Source organism: Lampetra fluviatilis, chromosome 23 (assembly GCF_964198595.1).
Source record: "Lampetra fluviatilis chromosome 23, kcLamFluv1.1, whole genome shotgun sequence".
NCBI lineage: Eukaryota > Metazoa > Chordata > Hyperoartia > Petromyzontiformes > Petromyzontidae > Lampetra > Lampetra fluviatilis.
The window spans coordinates 11,704,681-11,723,097 of NC_136297.1; the positions used below are offsets into that span (position 1 = coordinate 11,704,681).

Consider the following 18,417-nt stretch of genomic DNA (forward strand, 5'->3'; position numbering starts at 1 on the left):
CACGCGCGCGCTCTCTCTCGCTCTCTCTCTCGCGTGCACGCACGCGCGCGCTCTCTCTCTCTCTCACGCGCGCTCGCCGTGCACACAAATCAGCGGCATGCGGAGTGACGTCCACCATCTGCGTTACGAGCGCGCGCCAGAATTTGCCCAGAGGCGCCACGCGGGAAAGTTTAGGGAAGTCCATTCGGCGAGGCATCACCAGCCACGACGAACCTTAAACCACCACCACCAGGACGACGACTACGACGATGATGATGATGATGACACCTGACAAGCCTAACGGTGCGCGAGACGCGCCATACGGCGAAACGTCGTTAACCCATTTCGCCCTCGAAAAGGTTTTTCACCGTCGAACCGTTCGATGGATTGAAACACGTAAATAAATGCGTAAGACGCGAGCATGGACATGTCAGTCCGCGAATTCACACGGTGTGCGCAACACAAGCGGTCGTCATCAGGAAAAGCAGGGGTGGGGAGCGTCCGGCCCGCGGGCCGGATGAGGCCCGCGAAATCATTTGGTGTGGCCCTGCCAAGGCAACCGCAGGCGGGACTCGAAATTCAATAAATCTCGGAGCAAACCTGGAAAAGCAGTTGCGAGTAGCAGCAACATCATCAACACCAGCTGACATCACCACACGCCTCGCCAAAGAGAAGCAGTTCCAGCCATCACATTAGGGGGTGAGTTAATTAAATGTTTGACCAAATATAACGGGCAAATTTTTAAGTTGATAATTTTAAGTGGCCCGCGAATGATGTTATAAATATCCAAATGACCCTTGGCAGAAAAAAGGTTCCCCACCCCTGCTCTAAAGGCAAACTGTTTACAAAGGTTTAGAGATGGGCGTAGCCCAAGTGTTGACGTCGGCAGCATGGGCGGGGCAGCTGATGTTAATGTCGGAGGAAAGACAATCAACTGCGCAACTCCACGTGTAAGTGCACGAGTGAACACGGCCCGTGGGTCACCCCCCGTGCCTTCCCACCCCTCCTCCCCCCTACTCCCCTCTCAACAATTAATGCACAGAGAGGCCCCCTCCCACCCACCCTCCCCACCTCTCCCCCCCACCCTCCCCACCTCTCCCCCCCACCCCATTGCTGTCTCCCGGGTGACTGGGGGTGGCGGTGGGGTAGCGAAGGGGGTTTATTGATGGCCACGGGGGGGGGGGGGGTGTAGCGGTTAGCGCGCTGCGCTACGAATTCCCGCTCACGGTGACCAACAATGACGATTATCAGAACTGGTTCTGGGCCTCCCCTAGATCGACTCAGCCTCGAATGAGTACCTGGTGCGGTGTGTAAACAGCGCCACTCGGGGGAGACAAAGGCGGCCGGGCGTGGTGCTGAACCACCCACCCTCCTCGTGTGCCGTGTCGGCCTTCATAGGTGCTCGCTAACAGCACTTGCCCCAACAGTCTGTTGAGGCTATACGGGAGATCTTTGTCTTTGTCTGGGGGCTTTAATTGCGGCCGCGTATTGCGCGGGGGTAATGTCCCCTCTCCGTTAGAAGCGAGCGCGCGCGTGCGCGCGCTCGCGCCTCTACAAATCATCTGCTGGTGGGAGATTGCTCTTATTGTGATGCTAATAGCGAGCAGACTTAATGGTGGTGGGGTGGGAGGGACGAGAGAGGGAGAGAGGGAGGGAGGGGCTGGGAGGCGGTAGCGAGGCATGGAATGGGGAGCAACGTGGATGGAGCTCTCTAGCTCCATGCACCCCCCCCCCCCACCACAAACTAGCCCGACTATCCCCAAGCCCAGCTCGTCTGTCGACAGAGGAGCGCACCGGCCCTCGTTTACGGTCATCCTGCGCCAGCATCAGCGCTACTGATGGGGCGAGGTGCGCGTACTCGGAGTGGGGGGGGGGGGGGTAACAGAATTAACGACTCGATAGTAAATGAAATAAAAGGCACCGATAATTAATGAACCACGGGCACGCGCACGCGGCCGCTTGACAAACAAGCTGCTCGCAGCTTAATGAGACGCCCCCCTCCCGCCGCTGGTAATTATGATGGACCAACACGGGAGGTGTGTGTACAGGTGTGCGTACAGGCGCGCGTTCAGGTGCGAGGGGTTAGCGCGCTGCGCTACGAAGCCGGCGGCCAGAGGTTCGATTCCCGCTCACGGTCAACACCCAGGGACGATTAATTCTGAGTCGGTCCTGGGCGTCCCCGAGGTCGATTCAGCCTCCAATGAGTGCCCGGTGCGGTGTAAACATCACCACTGGAGAGACAAAGGCGGTCGAACATGGTGCTGGCCACCCACTTCTTCGTGTGCCGTGCCGGTCTTCATAGGTGCTCGCTAACAGCACTTGCCCCGATAGTCTGTTGAGGCTATAGGGGGCATCTTTGTCTTTGTGTGTATACACACATGCACCTGTGTGTCTGGGCAGTGCTCCGATGGGCGACCACGGTGCATAACCGGCTGCTATAGGCTTCGGGGGCGAGCTCTTAGGCAGCATTGACGTCGCTCTCACGTGCAAGTACATTACTGTGCAGGGGGGTCCAGATGTCCTGTGACCTCCCCCCCCCCCCCCCCCCACAATTATTTTTCCCTTTGCTTATTCATTTCTCTTGTCACCCCCATTGGTATGCACAATTAATGCGCTTTAGAGGCTTAAATGGGGCGTCACAAGACATCCCGACCACCCTGTACAATGCGTTTGCCATGAGCAGCAACACTCCTATCGTGTCTATGAGCAGCAGCAGCAGTAGCACATCTCCGTGTCTGTGAGCAGCAGTAGCAGGAGCACATCTCCGTGTCTGTGAGCAGCAGTAGCAGGAGCACATCTCCGTGTCTGTGAGCAGCAGTAGCAGGAGCACATCTCCGTGTCTGTGAGCAGCAGTAGCACATCTCCGTGTCTGTGAGCAGCAGTAGCAGGAGCACATCTCCGTGACTGTGAGCAGCAGTAGCACATCTCCGTGTCTGTGAGCAGCAGGAGCAGTAGCACATCTCCGTGTCTGTGAGCAGCAGGAGCAGGAGCACATCTCCGTGTCTGTGAGCAGCATCAGTGTGTCATTACCCCCCCTCCCCCCCGCATTGGTCCCAGCCTGCACGCAATGTTCTCGGCGTGACCGCGGTTCCCATTAATTTCTACAAAAGCGCCGGGGTTTGACGATCGCGTCAGTGTCGAGAGCGGACACCGCCATCCCAGCCCCGATCTCAACACGAGCAGCAACCACCACGATGAAGACTCAGAGGGCGAAGTTGATTTCGGAACAAAAGTAGTCGGGGTGGTGGGGGGGGGGTGCGGGGTGGGGGGAGGTGGGGGGGGAGGGTGCGGGGTGGGGGGAGGTGGGGGGGTAGGGGTGGGGGGAGGTGGGGGGAGGTGGGGGGCGGTGTTAAATTGTCTCAAGGTGAGTGGCGACTTGTGACACTCTCCGCATACCTGTGCTCACGCACGATTACAACCTCAACCGGCTAACCATAAGCCGCGAAAGCCAAATGTTGATACCTGAACGGAGACCTCGCCTGGGCGAGATCGCTCCCCCCCATCCACCCCCCCCCCCATCTGATCTCGCCCTGGCCACTTTTCCACATCTTATCAGCCCCCCCAAAATAGCCACCTCCCCCCCCCCACCCCCCCGAGTCTTTTCTCTATCCCCGCGAGCCCGGTCTCGCCCCCCTCCGGCCCCCCACTCCCCGGCCCCCCACTCCCCGTCTCTCCACTTCACCAAATTCTTCGCCCCGACCCCAAGATACCCAAATCACACCCCTCCCCAACCCCCTCACGTCCCCGGAGCCATTAGCGCTATTATTTATTGCTCCACGCTAGATGGAGTCTAATGAAATCAGTTTTAATGGAAATGCTAAATTGCCAAAGAGATAATGAAACCTGTAGCCCGCTCTTTGATTAAGGACAATTGTTTTGAGTTAAATAGAGATGACATCATCGGTTCCTGGCCGCCATGCACGAGGTTGGAGGCGCCCCCCCATCCCGAGCTGCCCCCCCCCCCGCTGCCCCCCCCCTGCCCCCCATCCCCCGCGCCCCCCCCCCTGCCCCCAGCGGAGAGAGACTGTCGACTGAGCGAGGATGAGAAGAGGGTTCAACGAGAGGAGGAGACGTGGCTGGAGATCCTTCCTCGCCGAGAGACGCACTTTCGCGTTAGACACTAAGACGGTTGGCCACGTACGGTGCGAAAGAAGTTCAGCATACATACGTAAAGTTCTCCCTTATAGCCTCTACAATTGGTTGTTGGCGAGTAGTACCTATGAAGGTGCGATAGGGTGCGTGTGGGGAGTGGTGGTGTAGCGGTTAGCGCGCTGCTCTTCCGGGTTCGATTCCCGCTCACGGACAACCCCGGTGACGATTATCTGAACCGGTCCTGGGCCTCCCCTAGGTCGACTCAGCCTCAAATGAGTACCCGGTGCGGTGTGTAAACATCGCCACTGGGGAGACAAAGGCGACTGGGCGTGGTGCTGGCCACCCACCCCCTCGTGTGCCGTGCCGGCCTTCATAGGTGCTCGCTAACAGCACTTGACCCTACAATCTGTTACATACTATACGGGTGATCTTTATCTTTGTGTGTGTGTGGACAGCAATGACCGCCTTTGTCTCCCCAATGTTGATGCACCAGTTACTCATTTCAGGCCGAGTCGAGCTACGGGAGGCTCCGGGGAGGGAGAGTGGGTTCGCAGCGCAGTGAGCTAATCACTGCGCCACCGCTCCCCGTGCGATCTCTCGCTCACAAAGACAAAGATCCCCCATATAGCCTTAACAGACTGTTGGGGCAAGTGCTATTAGCGAGCACCTATGAACGGCACACGAGGGGGTGGGTGGCCAGCACCATGCTAGACTGCCTTTGTCTCCCCAGTGGCGATGTTTTAACACACCGCACCAGGTACTCATTTGAGGCTGAGTTGAACTAGGGGAGATAATTGGCACCGGTGTTGGCCGTGAGCGGGAATCGAACTCGGGTCGCCGGGTTTGTAGCGCTAACCGCTACACCACCGCTCTCTCACACACATACACGCGTGTCCACACACGCGCACACACACACACACGCGTACACACACAAGACAAACACAAAGATCCCCCGTATAGCCTGAACAGACTTGGGGTAAGTGCTGTTAGCGAGCACCTGCACACACACACACACGCGTGACCACACGCACACGGTGTGCGTGTGTGTGTGTGGACAAGCGCCATCCCGGGCATACACCCCACCGGTCTCATTAAATCGGCCGCGTTGGTTGGCATCGCCTCCCCCTTCAGTTCTGTTGAGCAATCTGCGGGCCATCTGGAGGTTGTGCGCCGTCTCCCACAAGGAACAAACACAAAGCACTCACCGGACTCACCACCCCACGCGTCTCACGTTTGAATGGACACCACACACACACAAGACAAAGATCCAACCCCCCTCGTTTCGCCTGAACAGACTGTTCGGTGCACGCGCAGTTAGCGAGCAGCACCACCCATGGAGATGCGATGCGGCGTTGGTGGCCAGCAATCACGGCCGGGGCCGCCTTTGTCTCCCCAGCGTCGATGTTTGACCACGCACCGCATCGGGTGCTCATTGGAGAGCCCGAATCGATCGAGGGGAGGCCCAGGACCGGTTCAGACAATCGTCACGTGGTGTTGGTGGCAGGGATCGGGGGGAATCGAACTTGCACGCACACGAGTACACAACGACAACAACAACAACAACCTCCATTCTCCACTAACTAGCGAGGACGTCACCACGACGCTTGTGCCAGGCTAGGTGCATTCAGAGGCACGCACATCAACAGACCACCGCGCACAGGGTGGGCCCGGAGCACCTATGGATGGTAAGCCAATTTATTTATTGATATGGCCAATGACAATTAATTACGTGATGCCCCACTGATTTCAAATGGTTAAACGTTTAATTCGCCGTCATTGGATCATTGGCAGCGCGGCGAGGTCAGCGTGCGGTGGGAATTCTCGGTGCTTTGCCAATCCACTGCTGGATGAATGCCTCCCAAAATCAGAGGTCGTTCGTTTGACCATACTTCGCCACTGCGGTCAATGCGGGTTGTTGAAGGGGCGCGGGGTAAAGTAGGGGTGTGGTTAGTATGGTGGGGGGGGGGGTACAAGGCCGGTTCAGACATCACTCGCCACTGACGTTATCAGAATCAGAATATGAATTTATACTGGTGGAATCCGATGAGCTTTAAAACTCGTATTCACAGAAGTCCATAACATCGACTAATTCACACCATCGGGGCGCGCCCGTAACCACTCACCGCGTCGCCTATTCACCCCTCCCTCCCTTCCTCCCTCCCAGTGTTTTATACAATTGTAAAACATACATACCCTACACACACACATAGTGTATGTGTTTAGTCATGCGTGTTCTGTTTGTGTTGCATTTAGTTCGATTGTCTGTGTGAGCGCTGGATCTTAGCAGCGGTGCTGCTTCGCCGCAACCACCGCGCATGTCGACCATTTCCAGATCCCCCATTCTCACCCACCCCCCTCCCAGCCCACCTCCAACCCCCACAGCTTTAACAATAATAATAACAACATTGGCGCGTGTTTACGGCTGCGGGAAAGAGGGGACTTAACTGGGAAGAGCGAGCGAGCGAGCGGGGGTCTGAGAACACATCATCATCATAAACTCCCACCCCCCCTCCGTGAGTGAGAGGGGAGTGAGAGAGAGGAGAGAGTGGGGAGTGAGAGGGGAGTGGGAGAGTCACCGTTCTGCGCTCATTTCGGTAATCAAATGTTCCATCATAATTGATGCGACCGGCCTCGAGCCTCGAGCCACCGCAGATTGCACGGGGGGGGGGGTGAGGTGGAGATGGGGGGGGCAGTTGTTTGTGGTTTGTGTGTGAGCGCCAACACACACACACACTGCACGGCGCGCAGTTTGTCATAATGCAAAGTAAATTCACCTGCGGGTGGCCAAAGCGATTTTCACCAAAACTGGATTAGCTGGAAATTCCTTCCTTTGCGGTTTGAGACGCGAGCTGTATTTGGATTTTTATTATTATCCCCCCCACCACGTCCCTACCCCCCATCCCTCTCTCGTATATATGTTATCGCTCCTTAAGCGCACGCTTCCCCGAATGTACACGGGTCCCGCAGTGAGGTTCCGAGGGAGAAATGGAATAGAAAAATGTCCCATGGCGACGGGCAAGCGGGAAGGAGAGGGTGGGGAGGAGAGGGTGGGGAGGAGAGGGTGGGGAGGAGAGGGTGGGGGGGAGAGGGTGGGGGATGTGGGGAGAGGGTGTGGGGTGTGGGGAGAGGGTGTGGGGTGTGGGGAGAGGGTGGGGGGGTGTGGGGAGAGGGGTGGGGTGTGTGGGGAGAGGGTGGGGGGTGGGGGGAGAGGGTGGGGGTGGGGGGTGGGGGGGAGAGGGTGGGGGTGGGGGGTGGGGGGAGAGGGTGGGGGGTGGGGGGGTGGGGGGAGAGGGTGGGGGTGGGGGGTGGGGGGAGAGGGTGGGGTGGGGGGTGGGGGGAGAGGGTGGGGGGTGGGGGGTGGGGGGAGAGGGTGGGGGTGGGGGGTGGGGGGGAGAGGGTGGGGGGTGGGGGTGGGGGGGTGGGGGGAGAGGGTGGGGGTGGGGGGAGAGGGTGGGGGTGGGGGCAGAGGGTGGGGGTGGGGGGTGGTGGCAGAGGGTGTGGGGTGTGGGGAGAGGGTGGGGGGTGTGGGGAGAGGGTGGGGGGGTGTGGGGAGAGGGTGGGGGGGAGAGGGTGGGGGGTGGGGGGAGAGGGTGGGGGGTGGGGGGGTGGGGGGAGAGGGTGGGGGTGGGGGTGGGGGGAGGTGGGTGGGGGAGAGGGTGGGGAGGTGGGGGGTGGGGGGAGAGGGTGGGGGGTGGGGGGAGAGGGTGGGGGGTGGGGGGAGAGGGTGGGGGGGTGGGGGGAGAGGGTGGGGGGGAGAGGGTGGGGGGAGAGGGTGGGGGGGAGAGGGTGGGGGGGAGAGGGTGGGGGGGAGAGGGTGGGGGGGTGAGGTGGGTGGAGGGTGTGGGGGGGGGGGAGAGGGTGGGGGGTGGGGGGGGAGAGGGTGGGGGGTGGGGGGGGAGAGGGTGGGGGGTGGGGGGGAGAGGGTGGGGGGTGGGGGGGGAGAGGGTGGGGGGTGGGGGGGGAGAGGGTGGGGGGTGGGGGGAGAGGGTGGGGGGTGGGGGGGGAGAGGGTGGGGGGTGGGGGGGGAGAGGGTGGGGGGTGGGGGGGGAGAGGGTGGGGGGGGAGAGGGTGGGGGGTGGGGGCGAGAGAGTGGGTGGGTGGGTGGGGGGAGAGGGTGGGGTGGGTGGGGGGGAGAGGGTGGGTGGGTGGGTGGGAGAGGGTGGGTGGGTGGGGGGGAGAGGGTGGGTGGGTGGGGGGGAGAGGGTGGGTGGGTGGGTGGGGGGGAGAGGGTGGGTGGGTGGGGGGGAGAGGGTGGGTGGGTGGGTGGGTGGGGGGGAGAGGGTGGGTGGGTGGGTGGGTGGGGGGGAGAGGGTGGGTGGGTGGGGGGGAGAGGGTGGGTGGGTGAGTGGGGGGGAGAGGGTTGGTGGGTGAGTGGGGGGGAGAGGGTGGGTGGGTGGGTGAGTGGGGGGGAGAGGGTGGGTGGGTGGGTGAGTGGGGGGGAGAGGGTGGGGGGGAGAGGGTGGGTGGGTGGGTGGGGGGGAGAGGGTGGGTGGGTGGGTGGGTGGGGGGGAGAGGGTGGGTGTGGGGGAGAGGGTGGGTGGGTGAGTGGGGGGGAGAGATGGTGGGGGAGGTGGGGGGAGGTGGGGGGAGGTTTAGGGGAGGTGGGGGGAGGTGGGGGAGGTTTAGGGGAGGTGGGGGGAGGTGGGGGAGGTTTAGGGGAGGTGGGGGGAGGTGGGGGGAGGTTTAGGGGAGGCGGGGGGAGGTTTAGGGGGGGTAGGCGAGGGGAGGGCGTTTGGGAACAGGGTGATAATGCGGTGTTATTTTTTTTGTACTTAGAAATTGACGCATTCGTCAATACCACTGTGTGCGCGTTGGCCAACATAATAGGCGACGTTTCGGGCAATGGCCCTTCATAGCACATACATGCTGCGCTTTGAATGTAATAATGTTTCTTTCAAGGCAGCGTCATTGACGAACGTGGTGAGATTATTTGCGACGTAAATAACGTGGCTATGAAGAAGGGCAATTGCCCGAACCGTACAACAGCACACATATAGACTAGATCACGTGTTTAACGTTACAGCAGCACACCTATTCACCTGTACAGCAGCAGCAGCAGCACACCTGTTCACCCGTCACAGTTGACAGCCCTTTGTCTACCCACTGCTGGATGAAATCCGCCTCCACCCCCGTAACCACGCACACCGCAGGGCAGCGGAGCGCGGTCTCGGCTCTGTGAGCGAGCGAGTGAGTGATCCCCCCCCCCTAGGGATGGATGGGGGGGTGGCTGGCTGGGAGGGGGGGTTGGGAGGGGTGCTACCGATGGGCATTTAAACGGCCTCGTCTGTTGTGGATGCAGAAAATCCATAGAGAGAGAGAGAGGGAGCGAGAGAGAGAGAGAAAAAACGAGCGGGAATTTCTCATTGCGAGTCCGACTGCCGCGGATGCTTAAGCGAGACCCACGGCCGCATCTATTGACACAAGCGGACATCGCTCGCCTCTGCGTCCAGTCGCAGGTTTAGCGAACGACCCCGAGGGAATGGAATGAACGATGCGCGGAGCGGCGGGGGGTGGTGCAATCGGCCACTGCCGTGACCACCACCATCACAACCGCCATCATCAGCTCCACCGTGACGATTACCAGCACACCACCATCATCCACTCATCATCCACACTGCAGGTCACAGCGACTCGCTCACCAACCCACCCAAGTACGCGTTCGCTCACCCACTCATTCACCTACTCATTCGCCTACTTACTCATGCACTCACCCATTAATTCACCTACTGAATCACTTATCCTATCACTCCACCCACCCACTCAAGCATGCGCTCATCCACTTGTTCACCTACTCAATCACTCATCCTATCACTCACTCACCCATTCACCCATTCATTCACCTACTCAATCACTCATCCTATCACTCACTCACCTACTCACCCATTCATTCACCTACTCAATCACTCATCCGATCACTCACTCACCCACTCACCCATTCATTCACCTACTCAATCACTCATCCGATCACTCACTCACCCACTCACCCATTCATTCACCTACTCAATCACTAATCCTATCACTCACTCATTCATTCACCAACTCAATCACGAATCCTATCACTCACCCACCCATGCATTCACCGACTCGCTCAACCACTCTGTCACTTACCCGCCCACTCACCCGCCACTCACCCGCCCACTCACCCGCCTGCTCACCACATTCCTCTTCCCTCGCACCGCTCCACTTTGGAATTCTCTCTCCCATCGTCTCCTCTCCAAAACCTATACAACAATAACCTCGTCCACTTCTAGACGCGTGCTACACTCCTTACACATATTACGACTGCGACGGTGCTGCTTGTTAATGGCCGCTTGAGGTTTCTTTTTCAGGCCTTCAGGCCCTGCCCTCAGTAACTGTGCAAAAAAAATACTGTACTATCAATAACCATAACAACCATGATCGCGACCATCATTGATACCATCAACGATACCATCATCGATACCATCATCGATACCATCATCGATACCATCATCACTACCATCACAACTGCGATCACCCCTTCCAACCCCGGTACCTTCACCACAACCACGGCTACCACCGCTCACCTTCACATACCTCACATTTAGGGCTAAGTTGACCGAGGAGCAGGCCTGTCCATACGTGGGCCCCCCGGCGCCTTCAAACTAAACCGTGACGTCGAAGCGCGCCCCCCCCCCAAAACGCGGGGCCCGGGGCAGTTTGCACCGATTCGCCATACCCCAAGGTTCGGCTGTGCCTAGGAGAGACCATCCCTGGGTACGGAGATCCGACTCACTCCCGTGTCCGCTCGCTCGCTCGCTCGCTCGCACCCTCAATCGCTCGCTCGCTCCCAATGCAGCAGCACAGGTGTCTCGTCACCTATCTCGCGACCGCATCGGGGGGCTACAGTGACCACACCTTTGTCCAGGTAGCACCACTTCTGTTGGGGTCCCCAAAGAGCGATGTCATCGGTTTCCATGGTCATCATAGAATGACCGACACATTTGTCTCGGTGAACGCACCTGTGTTTGAGGGTCATCACAGCGTGACCGCACCTGCATCAGAGTAATGAGCACACCTTTGTCCAGGTGACCTCTAACCTGTGTTAGGGCCATCATCATCACCACCGCGTGACCTCACCTGTACCAATGGTCATCACAGCGTAACCTCACCTGCATCAGAGTCATGGCCAAACCTTTGTCCAGGTGACCTCTAACCTCTGTTTCCGGGCCATCATCATCACCACCGCGTGACCTCGCCTGTACCAAGGATCATCACAGCGTGACCGACACCCTGTGTCCAGGTGAGCACAGCTGTATCAGGGGTCGTCGTGGTCGTGAGGGTGCCCAACCCACACCAGGTGAGCTCCATGCGCTGTCTCACCTGTGCTCCTCCGAGTACTGGAAGACGTCAGAGCCGTTCCGGAGCCAGCGGTACTGCATGGGGAGGCTCCCGTCGGCCAGGCACGTGAGCACCAATCGGTTCCCCTCCAGCTGCGTCTGCGTGCGGGGGGCATCACGGCGAAACGAGGGGGGGCCTTCATCTGTTGGGGGATGGGTGGAGGAGTGGAGGGGGGAGGGGTGGGCGGGGGGGGGGCAGAGGTGTGGGCGGAGCGTTAGAGTGATAGGGATGATTGACAGGTCCCATGATGTAGATGATTGACAGGTTGAGAGAGGTTGAGGCGCTGGCGGGTGCCGGGTTGTGTGTGCGGTGGCTACGCTGCACACAACACAGCGACACAGTGCACCACACACAACACAGCGACACGCCAAACCACCAGAGATCGACAGAGCAGTGGCAGGAGGGGGTCACGGTCGAGAGATTTATGATGAAAGACTTACAGCGCGAGGTCACGGTTAAATAAAGAATAATAATGGCACGAGGTCAAAGCGAGAGGTCACGCTAGAGGTCACGCTAGAGGTCACGGCGGTATGAAACGTCTCGTACGGCTCCGTGCACACCCATTGGCGACGCGAGATGATCACAGCAGGGCGGGATGTGTGTGTGTGGGGGGGGGGGGATTGCACGCGCACGTTCAGAGACACAAACACACGAAAGACAAAGATACCCCGTGTAGTCTCGGCAGATCGTCGGCGGGGAAAGTGCCGACAAAGACAAAGATCCCCCGTATAACCTTCACAGACTGTAGGGGCAAGTGCTGTTAGCGAGCACCTATGAAGGCTGGAACGGTACGCGAGAGGGTGGGTGGCCAGCACCACGGTCGATCGCCTTTGTCTCCCCAGTGGCGATTTTTACACAGCGCACTGGGAAGGCCCAACACAGGCTCAGATAATCGTCACTGATGTTGGTGGCCATGAGCGGGTATCCAACTCGGCTGAACCGGGTTCGTAGTGCGGTGCGCTAACCACTGCACCACCGCTCTCATAGTGCAGCCACTACTACACACATACAGACCACGCACGCATTTACAAATCACTCAGAATCTCGCTCACACACACACACGCACGAACGCACAGGCACACCGACACCATCTGTGTTAAGAGGTTTGTTCTATTGAATAAACATATTCCCTGCGCCTTCTCTGGAGCAGATAAATCTCCAAAATGTCACATCGTAACAAACAAAAAACACACAAGCACATTAACTAAACAAAACTCCTCGAAATAAATACACTCATACATAATAGATATTAACTACGGAGTAGAGCCACTGCGTAGTAGTTAGCGCCTATGACCCCCCTGTCGCACTGAGTTTGATTTACGGGCACGGCGAACACCAAGTGGCCGACTGATCTCCAGCACTGGTCCTGCATCGTCATTCACGCACGGACCACCAATGTGGTGAAGTATGGCCCAACAACCTCCACCTTGGAGAGGGGGGGGGGGGTCAGATTCTGTGCATGGGGGAGGGGTCAGCTTCTCGTTTTGACGACAGGTCACTTCCATTAGACGTTTCGAGATGGATGCGGATCTGAACGCGAGGCCGCTGCGACTGAGCGGTCCTGGCGAGGCTGCCACATTTACTGACGGCCGACGGAGCGTTCCTGACCTGTCGGACAGAATGACGGAGAGAATCGATGCACCCCGCCAACTCAACCCAGAGCAACTGGGGTTGGTGGATCATGTAGGTACAGAGGCCAACACCGCGTGGCACGGAGATGCACACACCACGTGACACCAACATGCCGACACCACGTGGGACAGAGAGCCACACACCACGTGACACCAACATGCCTACACCACGTGGAACAGAGAGCCACACACCACGTGACACCAACATGCCTACACGACGTGGTACGGAGATGCACACACCACGTGATGCGGAGATACAAAACCACGTGGTACGGAGATGCACACACCACGTGATATGGAGATACAAAACCACGTGGTACGGAGATGTACACCACGTGGGGCATCACGCCACGCCGCTCCCCACGCCGCTCTTCAGCCGTGACGAACAGAGGAGATTGTGAATAAAACATCCCAACGGCTCTCTGGGAAAAATAATCAAAATCCAATTTGCGTGGCTTTTTCCCCGCAGAGAGGCGGTGGTGATCGGCCGAGGCCTCAAGCGAGGACCCAGAATTTATCAGCTCGTCCTCCTCCCTCCCACCTCCACCACCGTTTCTCCCCCCACCACCCTTTACCATCACCACCACAATTACTACAACCACTTATACCTACATCGGTACCACCAATATCACCACTACCCGCAACGAAAATCTTGACCATCGTCTTCATCAACAACGCCGCTAAATCCACCACCATCACTACCACCACTGTTAACGATACGTTACACCACAATCATTACCGCCGCCAATGCCAACAACTGCAACTTTGTGGCCATGCGCCACTAAGTTTGCGGTGACGTCACCACGGCGGGTGTGCCAGGCCAGGTGCACTCCGAGGCCACGTGGAGTGCCCAAGGCTCGCTGCTGGGATAGACCCAGGTGCCACGGGCTTGACTGGAACGCGATGATTGGAACCGAGGCACCAGCTGCGTGCTCCCAACTCCGCCAACTTGCGGCGCTTGAGCCACCCGGCGTCTCCGCTCGTCGCCGTGAGCGCGCCGCTCCCCTGCAATCACGAACTCTGACATTGCAGTGAAAATCGCGAACGGATAGGGTGGAGTGGCACCCCCCCCCCCCCCCACGACTCAACTTGACCCCCGGTTCCGTGAGGTCCAAACGCCTCCTCTCCCGCGTAGGAAAAACAAGCGCAAAAGGGCGGCGTGCCGGGGCGAGCTTAAATCGGTATGCGGGGCGCAACGAATGCGCTCGGCGTGTTTAGGCCGATGTAATGATTTTTTTTGACATTCAATTTTTTTTCAAGTCTGTCAGGAATTGACAAAACTGTTGACACGTGGCCGACTGCCGCTGAGCGATGGCGATGGCGGCAGTGGTGGTGGTGACAAAGAGGAGCGCGCGTTGATTCGCAGAGACACACGCACACACACAGGCACACACACAGGCACGCGCGTGTGTGTGTGCGTGTGCGTGTCGATCGGCGGTAGTGTAGTGGTTAGCGCTACGAACCCGGCGACCCGGGTTCGATTCCCGCTCACGGCCAACACCCAGTGACGATTATCTGAACCGATCCTCGGCCTCCCCTAGGTCGACTCAGCCTCAAACGAGTACCTGGTGAGGTGTGTAAAAACATCGCCACTGGGGAGACAAAGGCGGCCGGGCGTGGTGTTGGCCACCTACCCCCTCGTGTGCCGTGCCGGCCTTCATAGGGGTTTGCTAACAGCACTTGCCCCAATAGTCTGTTAAGGCTATACGGGGGATCTTTGTCTTTGTCGATCGGCGGACAAAGACGGAGGGAAAAATCAGGCAAAGTGCAACTTTGCCTTTCGACCCGAGGGACCAGCCGATTTAAACAACAACAAACAATAGCAACAATAACAACATGCAGACAAAGTTTTGTTTAAAGTTACAATAAAGTTCACGACACAGGCGCGTCGACGGAGTTTCCTTCCATACACAGAAGCATCAAAACATCACAGAAGCATCACAACATCACAGGGGCATCGCTACTGGAGGGGGGGGGGGCAGTGGGGGGCGGGTGAGAAGTGGGGGGCTCTGTGTGTTGTCTTGGTGTGGTCTGGGACTGTGTTGTTGTTCTGTATGTGTGTGGGACTTATTTCGCACCGTACGTATCCAACCGTGCTAATCGGAGGTGCCTGCCTTGCCCAAGCTCGCGTTTAGTGTTGAAAAAACACAATAATGCAATTTGCACGTGTACAGTATACTTTATCTATGTTGCAGATGATGGCGGTGGTGATGATGATGATGGTGTTGAGGATGTTGTTGGTGGTGTTAATGATGTTGGTGGTGGTGGTGTTGATGATGATGTTGGTGATGATGTTGGTGGTGGTGCTGATAATGTTGGTGGTGGTGGTGATGATGATGATGATATTGGTGGTGGTGTTTATGATGTTGGTGGTGTTGTTGATGATGTTGGTGATGTTGGTGATGGTGTTGATGATGTTGGTGGTGTTGTTGATGATGTTGGTGGTGTTGTTGATGATGTTGGTGGTGGTTTTAATGATGCTGTTGGTGATGATGATTTGTTGGTGGTGTTAATGATGATGTTGGTGGTGTTGAAGTGCTGCAACATTTTATGTTTTACGGGCGGCCATGTAGGAGAGGAAATAAGCGGTAAAAAAAAATTAACGCCAACAAAAAAACACAAAATCCTTCATCGAAATTAATTGCTATTTATTTGGAATGCATTTCTGCAGAAATTAATGCGTGCAATTAAGTGTGCCTGGCTAAAGCATAATATGCAAATGAGCGCTAACACATTGAACACGGGGGGGGGGCGAGGGGAGGGGGCGGAGGGGTGTGAGTGGGGGTGAGGGGGGGCTTAGAGACAGTGACACCGATCGCTGTGCCAATCGTGATGACACCACGTGGTACCCTGGGGTGACACCACGTGTTACCCTGAAGTATCACCACGTGTTGCCACTGCGTGCCACCCAGAGTTTGACTGTGCATCGATGATCGTGTCGCTCGCCGGCTGTGGATATGCGTGCCACTGAGTGTGCGAGTGAGTGGACACTGCAGCTCCTCGGTTTCCAGAGTTTCACAGGAGATATCAACCGTATCGGCTGAACAGAACTGTTGGGGCAAGTGCTGTTAGCAAGCACCTATGAAGGCCGGCGCGGCGCACGAAGGGGTGGGTGGCCAGCACCACGCCCGGACGCCTTTTTCTCCACAGTGGCGATGTTGACACACCGTACCAAGTACGCATTTGAGGCTGAGTCGACCTAGGGGAGGCCCAGGACCGGTTCAGATAATCGTCAATGGTGGTGGCCGTGAGCGGGAATTGACCTCGTGTCGCCGGGTTCGTAGCGCAGCGCGATTACCGCTACATTACCGCTCCCCACACACACACGCACAGGCATAGGCATCATCTGACACCCACGGTATCGCCTAACATCGCTGATTGAGCAAGCGCTCTTCTCGAGCTCGTCTTCAGACCACCACTGCCCACGTGGTGTCGGTGTGGCCAGCACCGCACCCTTAACTGAGGTTCACACCTCGGCACCAGGCCACCGAGGGCTCAGTCGATCTCCAGGGGAAGCACACAACTGGCTCAGATCCCACTGACGATGGCAGCCGTAGCTGGGAGCCGAACTCGGGCCAGCAGGTTCATGTATCCCTGACACGAGAGCCGTTTAACAGTCTGTTGGGGTAAGTGCTGTGAGCGAGCACCTACGAAGGCAGGCACAGCGCACGTGGAGGAAGGGTGGTCAGTGTTGATGTTTCTCACACACATGCACAAGATTATGATTTGTAAGGCTGAGTCGACCTAGGGGAGACCCGTTTAGATGTTCGTGAGCGGGAATCGAATTCGTGCTCGACGGGGTTTCGTAGCGCAGTGCGCTAGCCGCTATCCCACCGCTCCCACCACACCAACTCTCTCACACGCACACACACAATATGCTCACGCACGCAAACCCACACGCGCAGATTCACGGATATGAAATGAACCACATTTAGCGAAAAATGTAAGAAAAAAAGATACTCATTTAAAAATGTTGCTTTCGCTCTAGCGAGCTCATTTGAATATAGGGTTATTGTTATATATATGTATATTTTTAAGAACTGCTGATGCAGAAACCATTTCGCAATCGTCAATAAAATCGCAGAGTCTTTCGCGAGGAGGGGAGGGGCACCGCCCCGGGACCACGCGCGCGCGCGAGAGGGGGGGGGGTACTCAATGAGTCGCCCGTCCGCAACTGCGTCCGGCCCGAGGCTCCACCAAGTCGCAAATCAGGAAGGGAGGCGAGGAGGCGAAGCCGGGGAGGGGAGGGGGGCGAGAAAGGGAGGTAGGGGATGGAGAGGAGGGGGGGGGCTGGGTGGGGGAATTTAGGGGGAGGGGGTGTAGGGGGAGGGGCTAGAGATGAGGGGGAGGTGCTGGAGAGGAGGGGGATGGGCTGGAGAGGAGGGCGAGGGGATGGAGAAGAGGGGGGGGGGCTAGGCGGGGGGATTTAGGGGGAGGGAGTGGAGGGGGAGGGGGTAAAGAAGAGTGGATGGAGAGGAGGGGGGGGGCTAGGCGGGGGGATTTAGAGGGAGGGAGTGGAGGGGGAGGGGGTAAAGAAGAGGGGATGGAGAGGAGGGGGGGGGCTAGGCGGGGGGATTTAGAGGGAGGGAGTGGAGGCCGAGGGGGTAAAGAGGAGGGGATGGAAAGGAGGGCGTTGAGATGGGGGGGGCTGGTTGGGGGGAGCGAGCGACAGATCGAATAGCGGGGGGGGGGTCTGTTTGGGGGGGGGGGAGAAAAAGGGTCTAGGGCATCGGTCTCGTATCCAGGGCGATTTTGTTTTCACTGTTGCAGCTACAGCTGCAGCAGCAGCAGCTGTAGCTGCGAACGGGTAGAGGAGTTGGAGAAAAGGACATTAGCGCTGATCGATGCAGTAGATGATGGATATTGATGGGCGTCCTGAGCTGGAATTGAACACGAGATTCAGACGCATTTGTTTGTGTAACCTTTTTCTGGGGTCCTAACGACAGCGAACGGTTGGGGGGGGGAGGGGGGTTGGGATTTTTTTCCTTCTTTCTTTCTTCTCTGATTGGATTTTTTGCAAAATGTTAACGCGAAGCAATTTACACAGCCACACACTCGCGTGTGCATACTGCCACACGCACACACAACAACAACAACAACAACACAAAGGCAAACAAATCGCCCTTCTACAGACTGTTGGGGAAAGTGCTGTTAGCGAGCACACACACAGGCCCTCACACCAACAAACACACAGAGACACACAGAGACACAGAGACACACACACACAGAGACACACACAGAGACAGACACACACAGAGACATACAGACACACACAGAGACAGACACACACAGGCCCTCACACCGACAAACACACAGAAACACACAGAGACACAGAGACACACACACAGACACACAC

The 18,417-nt window shown here is 57.7% G+C and overlaps 1 protein-coding gene across 1 annotated transcript in view; it reads right to left on the reverse strand.

Annotated features, from left to right (window-relative positions):
- LOC144940803 (protein sidekick-2-like) overlaps positions 1–18,417 on the reverse strand; it is a 223,213-nt gene that overhangs the window by 120,375 nt on the left and 84,421 nt on the right. The window contains 1 exon segment of the mRNA XM_078867226.1: positions 11,413–11,572. Within this exon segment, the coding sequence (XP_078723352.1) occupies positions 11,413–11,572 (160 nt within the window).